The 16013-nt window shown below is 54.2% G+C and overlaps 1 protein-coding gene across 5 annotated transcripts in view; it reads left to right on the top strand.

Moving 5' to 3' along the window:
* Positions 1 to 262: 262 nt before the first annotated feature.
* The window catches only part of MPPED1 (metallophosphoesterase domain containing 1), a 69775-nt gene continuing 54024 nt past the window's right edge, over positions 263 to 16013 (top strand). Inside the window, exons 1-2 of one of the 5 annotated variants that reach the window (XM_074326511.2) lie at positions 535 to 686; positions 12004 to 12308. In XM_074326511.2, coding sequence (XP_074182612.1) covers positions 12085 to 12308 — 224 coding nt within the window. In that variant the 5' untranslated portion in view covers positions 535 to 686; positions 12004 to 12084. Of the gene's footprint in view, positions 687 to 5069; positions 5434 to 7239; positions 7357 to 9940; positions 10157 to 12003; positions 12309 to 16013 lie in introns of those variants that run through there. The other 4 variants (XM_074326512.2, XM_074326514.2, XM_074326513.2 and 1 more) reach the window with 4 other exon arrangements.

Below are 16013 nucleotides of genomic sequence, written 5' to 3'. Positions count from 1 at the left end.
AGGGGGTCCGGGCCGCGGGCGGGGGGTTTCGGCGCCCCGGAAGGAGCCGCGCAAGCCCCAGCACGCGGTGCCCACCGCGGCAGCCGGGATCCGGAGGTGAGAGCGCCCCCGCCCCGCCCACCGCGCCCACCCCACGCGCGGCCTGGCCCCGGGTTGGGGGCGGGCCGGAGAGGGGCCGGGAGCGGCGAGCGGCCGCCGGCCCTTTTCCGCAGCGCGGGCCCTGCTCCTCCTTCCTCAAGCCCGGCCGCTCCCGCGCGCCCTTCCCCTTGGCGGCGAGATGCGGGCACCGGGCCCGGGCGGGGGCCGAGGGCCGAGGCCTGGCCTGCCTGGCGGGGGACCCCGGTGGGCGGCCGCGCCGGACCCGGGACCGAGGGCGAGAGCGCGCCCCTCCCGGCGCCCGAGAGAGGGGAGGCGGGGAGGGAGGGCGGGGGAGGAAGGCAGGCGGGGGAGTCCGGGAGGCTCGGAGCCGCGCGGCGGGCGGGCTGGCGGGCAAAGGAGGGGGCGGCAGGGAGCCCCCCGCCCCCCGAAGGAGGAGTCTGGCTCCCACTTGCTGCCTCGGACGCGCGGCGAGGCGGCCGCCGCCGGAGGAGCCCCCGCCCCTGCGCGCCTCCCTCCCGGGAGCCGGGCCCCTGCCTCCCTCCGTGCGCGCTGCTGCTCACGGCCGCCGAAGAGGAGCCCGGGGCCAGGTAGGGCCGGGGGCGAGCTGGGCGCGGGCCGGGCGCGGCGGGCGCGGGGCGGGCGGGGGCGCGGCCGGGACCCTCTACAGGAGCGGGGTGACGCCCGCGGCGCTTCGCAGGGACGCCCGCAAAGTTACTTAGGCTGCCTTTGGCGGGTGCGGGTGCCCGGGGTGGGCACCCCCACGGCCCTGCCTGCCGAGCGGGTGCCGCCGGGAGGGGCCTCAGCCGGGGCGCTGGACTCTGACGGGGGCCGAGGGGTCAGCGAAACTTTTCCCCATCTCTCCAGTCACTGCTGATGCCGGCGGAGTAGCTGGTGGATGAAGCGGACTGGTGGGGTGCGAGTGATGGTGATGGTTGTAACAATAGCAGCCCGTGGTCGTTGAGAGCCTACTGTGCGTAGCGAGGCCCCTGCTGGTACTTGGGGACAAGGGAGGGGGACTGATACGCTGTGGTGGTCACTTTTGCCAGGCGTTGCTGCAAACTCCATCGGCCATCCATCTATCCACTCATTGCACATGTATTTATCGCTGTCTGCTGTGTGCCCGGCCCAGGGATCCAGTGGCTAAGCAGACAGGTCCCAGCCCTCACAGGCAATATTTCATGGAATGCTGGTGCTAAGGAGCAGTTCTGTCTCTTGTGTGTTTATTCTGGGACTTGTTATACGAGAGTGAATTCATGCACAGTCTCCCTCTGCCTTGGTGGAGACAGAGAACCGATGTGTCCAGGTGTCTGTGGCAGACCAGGGCTTGGGGTCCTAGACTCACCTCCTCCCCCCTCTCCCACCCCCCCTCCACTCTGCTGGGTGGCCTGAGGTGGGATCGGGAGGTCCCATACTGGAACTGGACCCCAGGTCTCTCCAGCTGACCTCTCTGGGATGTCTGTCCCCCAGTGCTGGGTCAGACCCTCTCACAGTTCCCTTCCAGGAGCTTGGTTGCCTCCCCCTCCCCATTTCCAAGGCCCCTGTTGAATGGCCCAGAGGAGAGCTTGTTAAGTGGCAAACAATTATGAAATTAAACCAGGGACAAAAGTGGGCTGGCTAGTGAGTGGTTGAGCTGGCTGGCTCTGCAGGACTTGAATGGTGCTGGGAGACTTGTTAGCAGGGGTTAGCCATGCTGGGGGCTCAGGCAAACACTTCCGTCGTCAAGACCCTGACTAGTCTTTGCAAAAAAAAAAAAAAATTAAAAAATTAAACCAACTTCATGAATAATTTGTCACATGGGCTGAAATGCTTTGGGGGACGTCAGGGAGGCCACTGGCTGACTGCCACATCCAAGTTGGAAGGCAGGTCTTGGTCCATGGGAGCCAACGAACTGGGAGACCATTTGGGGCGGGGTGGTGGGTTTGGCTGGGCGAGGCAGGCTTCTGGGGGTGGAGAATGGTCCAGGGCTTTAGAGCCAGCTGGTGACCATCAGAGGCATTCTGGAGCCAGGCACGGTATATGGGGGGACCACCGTGTGACAGCCGTGCATAATAAACTGCTTCACGACGCCTGGCTCCCTGCAAATTGGCTTTCCGAGTGGCAGCCCCACAACACTTGTAAAATTTTTTTTCTCAAGATGGGCTTCTGTGAAATGGTTACATCTATTTGAGTGCTCACTCGATGGAGGTACGTTAATTGGCTGATGGCTAGTCAAAAGGCGATAATGCAGTCACAGAGGTGTGATCATGTATTCGCAAGTGCTTCAGCGTGCGGCCGCCTTCCTATTTATTTCTAGGCCCCAGGAATTTCGGAAGACCTGGATTGAACTAGATCCCTGCCATGTCCACGTGGGCAGGCTCAGAGTGTCCCCATATGTGGGTATATATCTCGGACGTAACTGCTGTATGAGCCCTTAGAATCACTTGCCCCCCCCCTCCACCCCAACCAATGCCCTGTGGGCTGTGATTGTGGACAGATAGACCAGATCTAAATTTAGGTAAAAGACAGAGGTTTGGGGGTCTTTCTACTAGAGCCCAAATGTCAGGAGTGCAGAGACGACATATAGAATAACCATTCAAGAAAAGCCTGCTTTAAAACAAATTTCCCAGTCCATCCACAAGACTATTAACTCTTCATCCGATGAAAGTAATTTAAGTTCATTTGTTTTCCCTTGAACTTGCTACACCCCCTTGCAGGCAGCGATGGCCGCCCCTGGGCTCACTTCACACAAGACACATCTCTCTGCACTTGTCTGAGGAATTAAGAATGGTAGCAGGATTTCACTGAAGGGGCGCACTCAAGGAGAAAAATCAGCATCCTGGGTGCGGGTTCCAGGCTAGCAGAAAAGAGAAAACCCTCCCCAAAGTACAGCCGTCTTTTAATCTATCAAAATGACTTCATTTTTCCAGTTTTGGGCCTGTGAACTGATCATGAATAGCGGGGACAGAGGAAATTAATCGACCAGGCAAAGACTTTTAACAAGTAAATATTATGCACAGAGAAACATGCAATTAGTGGAGGTTAGTTAATGCCTTTCAAGTTGTGGCGAGCTGTAGCTCAGGGTGGAATTTCTGCGTTATTCCTGAATTGTCTGTCAAAATCTTTAATGTGACAATGTGACATGTCTCTCCCATCGCCCCTCCCTCGCTAGGAACAGAAAAAGGGTCTTTTCAAGCATCCCCCCTTCCTATTCTTCTTCTCCCTGAGATCTCTCTGTTCAGCAATTGGTACCTTTGCCTGCACCTCTGGAGTTAGGGCTGCCGGGGAAAGGGGCTCCCCCAGCTGCAGGAGTCCGGGAATGGGTTCTTGGGCTCGCTCTGTGATCACATGGCATCTCAGATGAGGGGGCAGGCTGTTTGTGGGGTCTTCCTTCTGGCCAAACCCCTCGCCCTCTAGGATCAGATATGCCAAACACTGGTGGAAGGCAGGGAGAAGACGGGGTGAGGGGAGTGTTTCACGCAGCACCATACCCTATGTTTAGACTATGTTGGGACACTCTGAGCTCGGTTCCCTGTAGCTGTGGTTCTTGGGGTGTGGATGTCCCCCTGCAAAGAGACCACCCGCTGGCATCTTCTCCAGACTGCCACTGGAATGGTTTGACTTGGGCCCGAAGAAGTGAAAAAAAAAAGAAAAGGAAAAAGCAGAAGCAACCCCAAGGGAAAGAAAAGAAGACAGGCCCCCTTTTTGGGGGTGGTGTTAAAGGGAAGGTATAAATAGTTCCTTGGTTAATTTGATTCACTGGGGCTGTCCCTGGAGACCTGGCTATTCTGCTGCCAAAACAAACGTTTTACCTTATATTGACTTTTGTCCCCCTAATGAGACAAGACTTAGTTATGCTTTATTTCCATTCAAAATAACTCTGGCCGGCGAGGGCAGCCCAATCTCATGAAAAGAAATCTTAAATCGAGATGATATGTTTTAATTTTGAACTCAGAGAGTGACTTGAGAGTTCTTTGGTCTCTCCATGCCTTTCTGTGAATGACTCTTTGGGGGTTTTCTTGGATGGGAACTTGGCCAGCTTGATGTGAGAACCTGGTCATACATCATAAATAGAAGCAGCTTCAATAAAAAAAAGTCTCCCCACGGGTTGATGGTGATACGTGGAGTTCAGAACCAAGGACCCTCTCTTCACCAGCAGCTCCACACCTGGGAGTACGCTTCTACTGCACGTCTTCACATTTCCATCCCTCCCTTCCAAGAAGGATTGAGGCTCAGCGTTGATGCATATGAAAAGACTTCTGGCATCACCCGTGCTAATTTCATCACTTTAAGGAGAAAATGATGCCTGCTTTCAATTTTCAACACACCCGTCATTTCTCCTTCATTTCACTCTTTAGCATTTTCCCACAGTACTGCAGCCTGCAAGGCTGCAAAATATATTTATTGTACCGGCTCCCTGAGAAGTGTCAGCCTTGCCCGCATCCTGCCTTCCCCTTCACGACGAAGTGTGTTGCAGTGTTCATAGAACAGGCACACACTCCCTCCCCCACCCTAGGCTCCTCACACAAAGCGGGTGGGTGTGTGTGGGGGGTGTGGAGAATGGAGTTTTGCTTTTGTGAGTTTGTCATTCAGACACATTAGTTAATTGATCATACTTCGGAGGTTTGATCTTTAATTGCAAATTCCCGCACAATCACAAAATGATACACTTAAACTGATCATAAAAATGGCAAAACCCCAGTCTCAGACTTAAGTGTAGAATTACCATCGTGCCGATTTGATTATGCTACGGTGACATCTGTTTAATAGATTTCCATGAGAACTGTAAATCCACATTCACTTTCTTTGCAAATTGTATTTGAACGCTGAGCCACCGAGAGCCTCTTGCCTCCCCCGCCCCAGCCATGTATGTCCCAAAGCCCCATAAATGTCGAGTGTGCCCTGACATGTATGTGGAATGCTGATTTAGACACATTTGCCTCTTATTTCCTTTTGTATGTGGGCATGTCTGTGTGTGTGTTTGAAACGGATCTGAGCAGCTTCCGATTTCGACTCCACAGATACATGGGTCTCCAAGTGCTTTATGTCAAAAACTGGGACCTAGCATTTTGCTGAAGAAAAATCAGTTCTCTTCGCTATTATTTATGGGATTGCTGATCTGCTAGATGGATAGAGAAAGCACCAATAATTATAATAATTTATGGAGCAGAGCACTGGTTTGCAAACGTATTTCTCAGCCCGGGCTTTCTGGGTTTCTTTGCGTCTTGGGCCTCGCTCGGCGCTGTGAGAATGGAGCATATTCAGAATGTGAAGACCAGCCCGGTGAACTGACTGCTTTCCTATCTCAAATTAAAGGAATAAGTGAGCAGCTATTTGTGGCAGACAGGACATGATCCAGTAAGTAGCACTCTTCATCATTCTGAAATAAAAGTACATAATTGGAAAATGAAGCAGCAGCCGCTGCTCCGGCGGGTGGGGGACAGGAATTAGAAAGTGTAATTTAAACTCATGTAGTCATAATTCAAAAGGGGCCCAGCTAAAAGGTTTTTAAGTGGTAAATGCTTTAAAGTCACTCATGGTTGATCCTTTTTCAAGGATATGGGCTAATTTTCTCAATATTTGTTGATTTCTTCATCGACTTAGCTCATCAACTCCTTTGGCGGGCCAGGATTTTCCTTCCTTGGACACCCACGGTTGATAAAAGAAGTCAAACATTTTGGGGACATAGCGGGATTGGCTCTGATTTTCCCCCCCACTAGGCTATTTGTTCTTTTTCCTTTCCTCTGAGTTCCTCTGTTTATTTTTTATCCTTTATGACATTTCCAACTATTGACTGATCAACTGCATATTTTCAGGCATGAGCAAAACAAAGAAAAAAAATACAATTTAAAGGTGATTTTTGAGCTCGTGTGGAAGCATAGCTGGTGAGAGAATTGTTGCCAACCCCCCACACCTTGGTACTTTTCTGTTAAATAGTACTTCTCCTGCATTTTGCTTGGGAGGACTGCCTAGGAGGTGTGCGGGTGGTTTTCTTGTCACATTCGGCCACTTTGCAACGAAGTTATCAACCAAAGCCTCAGTGAGCAGTGCTTTCTGCGGAGCCGGAGCCGGCTTTCTCTCCACTCGCTGGAGACAGTGCCCTGCAGGCTGGGCTGGCCAGTTGATGGCTGCCCCTAGTCGGTTAAGGGAAAAGAGAAGTAGGAGCAAAGATGGGTTGTAATTCTGGAGGAAGCTTTCCAGGGTTTGGCTCCCTCAGGCGCTGCAGCGGGGAAGGATGGTGGGGCAGGCGCTTCTACAGGACTTCTCCTGTGTAACAGACGAATCGTCCCCGTGTTGTCATTGATTGTCACCCGAGTTTCAGACGAGACAGTCATGGCTACAGATGTGCCAATGACAGAAAGAGAAACATGGATGCCTTCTGAGGGGGCTTGCCTTCACAGCCTCAAGTTGGCTTTGAGTCTGGTGACTTTTACCCTTTGTGACATTTCCAAGTATCATAATGGGGACACTTGTGAGAGCTAGAGAGGATGCTGGGAATAATGACTGACGGGGGACAGCAGGTGTGAACTGCCTGGGCCCACCCGGCTCTGAGGAGCCCGTGTGGGGTGGAAGTGGACGCCGCGAGCCTCTTGGCAGAGGAAATCTACTTTGATGGGCTGATCAGCAGCCCTCGGCAGCACACATGCCCCTTGATTTCGTGCACGTATCTGTTGGACCGATGAGGGCTGCTGGAATGACCCAAGGTCTCCTTTGCAAAACCCACCTGCTGTTAAGATGCTCTGTGTGAGCCGTGGCCCTTCTCAGCCTCTCCTTTCTGAGCCTTTCGCACCTGTTGGCTGGCCTCATAGTTTGGTGGGGGCCTTGTTGAGGGCCCAGAGACGCCCTCCACCTCCACATAACAGCGTTCTGAGCTGCTCTGTTGATTGATCTGGCTGCTCCCGCTGGGCCCCGAGCCCTTGGAGGGTCAGTTTCACATCTGAGTCATTTAGGTCCTAGAACAGGGCTTGCCTCGGAGTGGATGTTTCAGGGCTGACCAGTGCCCTGCGGTGCCCCGGGTAAGGGATGGCAGCAAAGAGCTTGCCTAGGAAAACTAGTCAAGGGCTGATGGTACCGGATGTATCCAACCACAGCACCTTTGGGAGTAAAACAACGGTGACTCACCCAGGAATGGGGTGGGAGAGAGAGGGCTGGGAGCCCGGACTTCCTTCAGGGAGGAGGGGGTCCTTGCTGCTCTGAAAATTTCTGCTCAATTCTTGGAAGTTCCCTACAGAGCTCCTGGGTTTCATCCGAACTTTTCAATGACAGCGGAATAGCCATTTAGTGAGTACCTACTGTGTGCTGGGCCCTCGGCCATCTGCTTTTGTAGGTACCGTGTCCTGTGATCCTCTCAATGGCTCTAGCAGGGAGATTTTAGTATCTGCGTATTTACTGTTAAAAAACCGGGATTGAGGACGTGAAAGTTGCTTTTGAATCTGGGCTGTGAGACTCGAGGGCCTGGGCAGTTTCTCGCTCTCGCTCAGTCATTCGTTCATGTGTTGTTCTATCCATAGGTTTCTCACTCAGCTCAGACAGAGGACGAGACTCTGTGCTGGGAACTTTGGTGAGAGACGCCCTGGGGAGGTGTGGGCAGTAGTGCCTGACCCAGCCTGGAGGGGTTGGGGGAGATGTCCCTGAGGTCCCCGAGCTGGGAAAGAGATGTGTGTGCTCAGAGGTACAGGTGGTGCACAGAGCCTGCTAGGTGGAGGGAACGGTGTGTGTGAAGGCTCGGAGGCAGGACTCCTCGGAAACCCCTAGTGGTGAGCTTGGGCTGAGTGCTGAGAGGGAAGGGAGGCTGGGGGCTGGGCCTCCTGAGCTGATCCAAGGAGCTGGGGCTTCACCTAAGGGCAGCAGGGTGCCCCTGAGGAGATTCAGTGTGTGGGAGGGAATGGTTGACCAGAAGTGTGTTTTAGGACATTTGTTCTGGAAGCTGCGGTGGTGCTGGCCTTGGCGATGCAGCAGCAGGAGTCCAGACAAAGTTTTTGGGGCTACCCAGAGCAGCGGGGCCTGGAGCTGGCCTCTCCCTAGATGTGCGCTGTCCAGACAGTTGGCGCCTAATAGCTCCCGAGCTCCGTGCTGTGGTTCTTCTTCCCGAGCCTGGTCTGGTGGGACTCCTGGCACCTGAGGACCAGCGAGAATGCCTTTGAGGGGAAAACGGGAAGAGAAACCACCTAGTGAAAGGATAAGACTTGAAAAGTGAGCCCTAAAAAGTGGAGGGAATTTTTCAGCAAGCATTTTTCAACCCGGAAATTCAAGAATGTCTCAGCCCTGTCCGTCTGGGCTGATTGGGATCTTTATGGAGGGGCAGGCACAAGGTTCACTTCATCCCCTTGTTACCCAGGGAGGACATGGGAGCACAGAGAGGTTAAGTGACTTGCCCAGCGTCGCACAGCTAAGCAGCACGAGACTGAATTTGAACCCCGCTTCCCTTGACCTCAAAGTCCAGTCTCTTCTCCACTGCAGAAGCGCACCAGTGGCCGCGAACAATAACCATAAAAGATGTTATTGATGTTTTGTCTGCCTTGGGGCCTTTGCATTTGTTATTCCTTCTGCCTTGGTCCTCTTCCCCCAGGTCTGGGCGTGGCTGGCTCCCTCTCAGTCTTTGCTTTCGAGGTGACGTCACTTCTTCAGACAAGCCTTTCTTGACAACACAACTTAAAGTAACAATCCTCCTCTCCCCGTTACTCACCACTCCATCACCCTGTTCTACCTTCTGCAGGTGCATATTCTTACTGAAAGTATCTTTTCTATTTACTTAGGTTTTCTTTATTGCCGTCCCCCAGCCTCATCCCAGTTCCTTGAGGGCAGCGATCTGTTTGTTTTTTTATTGTGCTTTCTGGCCCCTGGAACAGTGACGGCCCTACATGCTGTGGTGAATATGTGTTGAATAAGTAAATGCATTAATTAATTCATTCCACCCTCCTCTTCTAGTTCCATTTCCTTCCCACCCACTGGTGCAGAGGAGGCATCCGTGGCTCAGCCGGGATCTATGACTTGCTCAAGGTCACTCTGCTAGAGTGGCGGTGGCAATGGAAGCCCCGATGCCCTCCCCAGCGGGCCCCAGGGCCCCTCCCGTTGTCCGCATGCTTTGTTATTTTGTGGACCAGGTGTAAATGCTTCCCAGCTAAAAGCTGTTTGTTGGGGAATCGCTGCTCCCCCTCCGTGGATCTGCTGCGTTCTTTGCACGGTGGCTGCTGCTGCTGCTACAGCTCCATAAATATTAAATGGGTATTAAAAGAAGGCTCTGCTTCCCAGTTTCCCGGATTTCTCTGAGCAGGGCCCATTGCGAACCCCCTTTATGTAAAACGCAGCATTTCACTGTGAGCGCCTCCCGGGTGCTCGCTGCCTGCCTCTCTGGCTGAGTCCCCTGGTGCCGAGCGCTTCTCCCCGCTGCAGGCCGACTCCTGGCATGTAGGCGCCTGCTTCCTGGGGCAGGGGTGGGTGGTGGCTCCTGGGACCCCCCACCCCTTCCAAGGGCTGTCTGTGCCCCGCCTGGCCAGCCTCCTTGCAGGCTTATGGGGTGGCAAAGGGGGAGAGGGGTGATGACGCTTCAATCTGCTGCAGAGCCCTCTTGCCACCCACCCTCTGCCCGCCTGTCCTGGCACCAGGGAAAGAGGCTGGCAAGACACAGACTCTGTCCATCCCTCCATCCCTCCCTCCACGCCCCATCCCTCTTTCCCTCCTCCTATCCGTTCACTAATTCAGTATTTATGAAGTATCTGGGAGAGGCCCTGGGTGCTGACGATACTATAACAACGGTAATAGCTAACATTTATTGGGCACTTACTGTGTGCCGGGCTCTGTGATAAGCAGTTTGCAAGCACTGCCTCATTTAGTCCTCACGACGCATGAGGTACAGTAGGTACCAGTCTTCTCTCCATGTTGTGGACGAGGAAACAGCGTCTGGCTGGCTAAGCCACTTGCTCAGGGTCCACGAGCCATGGGTCCTCATCAGAGGATTTCAAGTAGGGACGTGATGTGGTCAGCTCACATTTGAGGGAGTTTGGACTCTCCCGGGCTCCTGGAGCCACAGATGCCCCCGTCCCTGGGCAGCACCTGATCACAGCAGGCCTTCGATCCACAGGTATCTAACCGAACTGAATAGTGATTTTAACCGTAACAGTGAATACTAGCTGGGCACTTGGTACTTGCCAGGCCCTGTGCTCAGAATTTCTGTTTATTTAACCCTCACAGCTGCCCTGGGAGGTGGCATTCTGATTTTTAAACCCATTTTCCAGAAGAGGAAGCTGAGGCTCAGAGAGGGTGGGAAGTTGGCTTAAGGTCACACAGCAAGTCAGTGCAATGCTGGAGCTCAAACCCTTGTCCAGATTTGGGCTGTTGGAGCCCTGGACCTTGGTGTCTGCTGCCCAGGCCTCTCCCGAGGTTACAGACAGGACACCCGATTCCTCCACCTCAGAGGCCTGTCACAGTGTCCGCTGGGGGAGCCCATACTCTTAGAAACAAGTGCGTCCTGGGGGGCAAAGCAGATTTGTTTTGCTGTTGTCTTCCCAAGTGGAGAGGAGGGAACTGTGTTGTGAATCAGGATGAATTTTGGGGGTGGGTGGGTGGGTGAGGAGAAGGAGATTGCTATTTATTGCACCTTGTATGGGCATGATTGTCGAGATTTTTTAAAAAATTAATAATCCATTTCTCCTTTGCGCGTAATTAAAATGTTCTCCAGTCTCTAATTTTTGTCATTTTCTTGATCTAATTTGTTTTCTGACTGTGTCGATTCTTCTTCCATGCACAAAGCAAAGGGAATTTTTCTTCGTTTGACGTGACTGGGATACGACCGTCCAGGATGGTTTAAATTATGTTATTTTCTCCTTGGTTAAGTGCAATGCAAATGGAATCATTGGAGGGTCTTAATGACCCAAAATGGGAACAAAACAAAACAAAAATGTTCAAGGCCTTTCTTATTTATGCAGTTTAAAGAAATAATTATGGGACAGAGTGACAAAAATAGATGGTCTTAGGAAGGAGGCGTTGGCCGGCGTGTCCAGTGTGTGAGTGGGTCGGGCAGGGTGGGCTCTATTGCCAGGATTTCACATCACCCAGTTGGAATCAGTTATAGGGACATTTCAGTCCACTATCTACAAACACAAACCCCACTCTGCAATGAAAGAAATTAAAAAAAGAGAAGAAAAGGAAAGATAGCATCATAAGCTGTGATTCTAAGTGGATTCGAGGTTTGACAGAATTCCTGAGATCCTTATAAGGCATTAGGGCAGGTTTTCTTAAAGGTAGATTCCTGCCTCCTCCCCTTCCTTCCCCACCCCGGCCACCCTCTGAGCTGAGCTGGTGGATGGCAGTTTGTCTGGGAAAATCCCTTCTCTGGGTGGGAGTTGCTAATGGGTATCTTTAGGCAAAATTGATGTTGAGGAAGGAATTTGTGCCTCACCGTCTCCACCTGCTCAGGCTTGCAGGGGTGTGTGGGTGTGGGGCCGTGTGGGAGTGGGTGTGTTTAGGGGTCTGAGCGGAGGGGAGGGGAGGGGGTTGGAGGCGAATCCTTCCTATTCCCCAGTCCCGAAAAGTGAAACTCCCCTTACCTGTTTGCAGAATATCAGCCATTGTCCGGCCCCATCTCATGGTCACTCCATGGGCTGTGGAGGATTTTGTCGAAGGCCAAAAAAAAAAAATTCTTAAGTATTTAAACATGTTGGCCCAGGCATGTATCTGTCCATAGCGTTGTGGGTTTTTTTTTTTTTTTTTATCCCCTCCCTCCTTTTCCTTTTTTTTTTTTTTTTTTTTTTACCAAAGTATATTCATCAAACTGCTGAGTTGGAAAGATTTGTAATGAGTTTTTGAGCTGTACGACTGTGTTTTTTTTCCCTCCCCTCTCCCTCTCCCTCTTTGTAAATCTTCATCTGACATTAAATAAAGCAAATCCCAAACAGATAACTGTCGCCCGCTTCTGCTCCATCTCCTCAGTCTGTTCCCAGGTCTGGCGCAGGGCCGGGCGGCCGTGGTGGCAGTGGTGGCAGGAGATGCCCGGCTGGCCAGCGGAGGTCCATGTGGCGCGCTAGGTGGGATCCCGGCATCCTGAAAGCAGAGGCCCTGGCCCTCCTGCCCTGCGGCCTGGGCATGGCGTTCTCCCAGTCCCATGTGATGGCCGCCCGGAGGCACCAGCACAGCCGGCTTCTCATCGAGGTGGACGAGTACAGCTCCAATCCCACCCAGGCCTTCACCTTCTACAACATCAACCAGGGCCGCTTCCAGCCACCGCATGTGCAGATGTAAGTGGGCGGCTCGCTGTGGGACCCGGGGACACGCGGGGTGGGTGGTGACAGACGCCAGGGGGGCTCCTGGCTTCTGGGCCCGACCGGTTCATGCTTGTTGACTGAACCGATTCTGGAAACCGGGATCACCAAGGCTCCGAGTTGGAAGGGATGTGTGAGAAGTTGGAGTGATGGCCTGTGGGCCGATTCTGGCCCGGAGTCCTATTTCATTTGGCCTGGAGAATGTTTTACAAATATTTAAAAATGAGGTGATTGCACATAAAAATCCAGACTTCTGGCTTTGCTGGAGAAACCCAAAAGGTCTGGCAACCCCAGGCCCGCACGTCCGCATGGCGACCTCTGGGGGGCTGAGCTCCAGCTGCCCCCTCTTGGTATTTGGGTTGGAGACCCCGGGTCTAATTCATGCTCCTCCTTGTGCAGACGGGGAGATTGAGCCCCAGAGAGGGGAAGGGACTTGCCACAGACCCCAAAGCAGGTGGGGACCCTGGTCTTGGGCTGGCTGTCTTGCCTTCCGCCCTCCCCTCCCTTCTGTCCAGCCCCCCCACCCCATGCTTCCATTGAAAAAGCAGAGATACTTTCCAAAAGGAAAGGGGAGCTCTGCCACCTGCCCCTTGAGGCTGGTGGAAAATATTAAGGGAGCCCCAGAGGTGAGGCCATCGCAAGAGCACAGGCTTGGGACCCTGTGTGGACCCTTTCTCCAACCTGGATTTTCTCTGAGGTCTGGAGAGGTGCAGGCGGCCCAGGGTGAGAGGGCTAAGTTCCTGGCCCTGTCCCAGTGGCTCCCTGCGTTTCTAGAAGACCCTCTTCCTCCTTCATCCCCACACTGCAGGGAAACAGGCCCAGACAGGTGGGTGACCTGTGCAAGTGCACACAGCTGGTTAGCACCTGAGCTGGCCCAGGACACAGCCTGTTTCTGTCCACACTCAGCATACTTTTGCTGTGGCATCTGTGGATGAACCTGCCTCCACCGGAGAGTTCAGACAGCTGTCTGCTGTGTCGTGGAATCCTGTTTCAGCTCCTTTGGGGTGTCTCTGTGCTGGGTCTGGGTCACTGATGAGGCCCTCAGGAGGGGGAGACCGACAGCTCCCCATGACAGCACAGAGAGGTCAGAACTGTGATGGGGGTTGCTCCAAGGCTGAGGGGCCCAGAGCAGGCCCTTCTGACCACCAGGCTGGGTCAGAGGCCCCTGTGAGGGCACAGGCTAGAGCACCACCTCCAGGGAGCAGCGGTAGGTGGGGTCCTAGCAGCTGTCCCTTTGGGGATACTAGAGAGTCTGGTGCATGGGCCACTTAGAGAAGCAGCCATAGGGGTTTCTAAGTGCCAGCCTAGAGGTGGGGCCGGCAAGTTGCTGCCTCCTGTTACTGTGTGGCTCCCGCAGGACCTGTCCTCTCTTGTAAAGGGTGGGCACAGAGACACTATTCATGGGAGAAAGGGCTCTGGAGGCGGGCACCAGGCCTGGGGGTGGGTTCTAGCACTGGGACACCCTCTTCCCTATGGCACTCACCCCGGAAAACGCTCGTTTCTGTGGGGGCTGTGGGGCTGGCTGGTGTTGTTAGTAGTTGCCTACTTAATTCTCTGGTAGATTTCTACTTGGCAAACTGCCTCTCATTTCCAATTTGGGGCCAGATTGGTGGATTTGGGCAGGATTCAAGGCCCTGGGTCTCAGGCACGCTTATTCTTTAGTCTCTGGGACCTGGAGGCCTGGAAGGGCTGCTGCCGGGAGGGAGGCCTTCCCGGGGCCAGACTTTCTCTTTTGTCGATGGGGTTAGTCCTCCAGGGCTGGCAGTGCCCATGCCTGTGGTCCTCAGATGCCAGGCTGGACTCCTGCCCCCGCGGGAATGGGTGAGAGCCCCGGGCCCTGAGGCAAAGTGGTGGGCTATGTGTGTGTCTGTGCCCGTGTGCATGTCCACATAGAGGGTCCCCGGGCACTGCACATAGTGGCATGATGCCATGTAGTGCCACACAAAGCTGTCATTCACAATGCCTCTGCCCGGGCTCGGCAGAGACCCAGGGAGCCCCCAGACATAGGGTAACCAGAAGTCATAGGGGAGGAGCCACGGGGCTGAGGGAGGACCCTCTGGAGAAGGTGACTTCTAGGTTGAGACCCAGATGAGGATTAGTGGGGGATAGAGATGGTCATTAAAGGGGGCATCTGAGAACTACAGAAATGCCTCGCTGGGTGGAAGATGCCCCGAGCAGGAGCAGGACAGGCCGTGTCCCGAGCAAGGGCAGTGAGTGAGCAAATGAAAGAGGGTGATTTCCCCCACTTAACCCTTGAGCAACTGCAGGTCGGTCATCCATTCTTCCATCCATCCGTCTGTCCATCCATCCATCCATCCATCTGTCTGTCCGTCTAAGATGTTTGTGAGCAGCTGCATAGCACGCTGGGTAGAAATGTGCTCTGAGCTGGCCTGCCTGGGTTTGAATCCTAGCTCTGCCACTTATTTACAAACCCCTGCCTGCACTGAGCTGAGCCCCTCAATGGGTTGGCAGACAGCACACACGTCATAAAAGTGTGTAATGGCACATGCTACTGGTAGTGTGGAGTGCGATGGAGAAAACGTTTGTTGGCTTCCTGTGGTCACTCAGCTGGAGTGGTCAGAGCAGGCTCACACCAGCTGCCCCACTCCCATCCCTCCTGGCCTGCTCTGTGTTACCACCTCCCGACACTGGCCAGCGTTCTGGGCTTCCATTGGCAGTGAGGCTCAGAGACGGCCGGAGGTTTGGGCAAAGCCCGAGAAGAGCAGGCACCAAGCCTGGTTCTGGACTCCTCATCCGGTGCTCCCTCACTGCCCACTCGGGCCAGCCCGGCTTTGAAACACAACTTTGCCAGCGCCATGCAGGAACTTGGGGGGCTGCTGCCTTCCACTTCCCTCTTTCAGACCCCAGGCCCGGAGCACAGGGAAGTGTGCAGGCTGTGGAGGTGGCCTTGCGGGTTTCCATGGCACGTCTTCACCGAGGAAAAGACAGCAGACAGGAGGATAGATGCCACTGCCCGGCAACGTGATTTATCACTGTCCTGGGCTTTGTCTCCGGGGCGAGGGAGTGAGGGGGCCTTATTTAATAAATCCACAATTTATATTTAATAATAACAGTGACAGTCCCAAAGTAGCCTCCAATTGAGCTGTGTGATTTATGCATTTGCCCCCAGAGACCCTGGCGGTAATGAGGCTGCCTTTGCTTGAGTGATGAATCTCTGGGTTTCAGGACCTGAGAATGAAGACCCTCATGCTGGGGGCCGAGAAACCCTGTGGTGGCCTGGGAGAGCCCCTGCTGGCACCAGCCCTTCTGTCCTGGGTGGGCAGGTGGACGTGGCCTGGCGGTCAGTGAGAAGGCGAGAGTAGTGCTCGCGGGGCAGGGTTGTCCTGGGTGTCCTCCTTGTGGGTGCCTGGGGGGGGCTGGTGCCAGGCATAGCACCTCTTCTGTCTGAACTTTCGAAGGGGTCTGTTGGGGGAGATGAGTCATCCTGATTAAAGACCCTTGAAGCACGTCGGGCTGTGGGGGTTCCTGAAGAATGTAGCAGCCCAGGGAGCTGTGCTGTGTGCCAGGCCTGGAGTAGCCCTGTGTACCTGTTCCCAGCCCTCCCAGCCGTGTCAGGAGGGTGCACTGATCCCCTTTCTTAATGAGGCTGAGGCTTCAGAAGGGGCGCTGTGGGCCCTATCCCGCCTATGTGCTGACAGGTCTCCAGGAGACAGTGAGTGT

The sequence above is a fragment of the Rhinolophus sinicus genome, chromosome 1, assembly GCF_057876585.1.
Source record: "Rhinolophus sinicus isolate RSI-liver-muscle chromosome 1, RSI-T2T, whole genome shotgun sequence".
In the NCBI taxonomy this organism is placed as follows: domain Eukaryota; kingdom Metazoa; phylum Chordata; class Mammalia; order Chiroptera; family Rhinolophidae; genus Rhinolophus; species Rhinolophus sinicus.
This window is presented reverse-complemented; position numbering and strand designations above follow the sequence as displayed.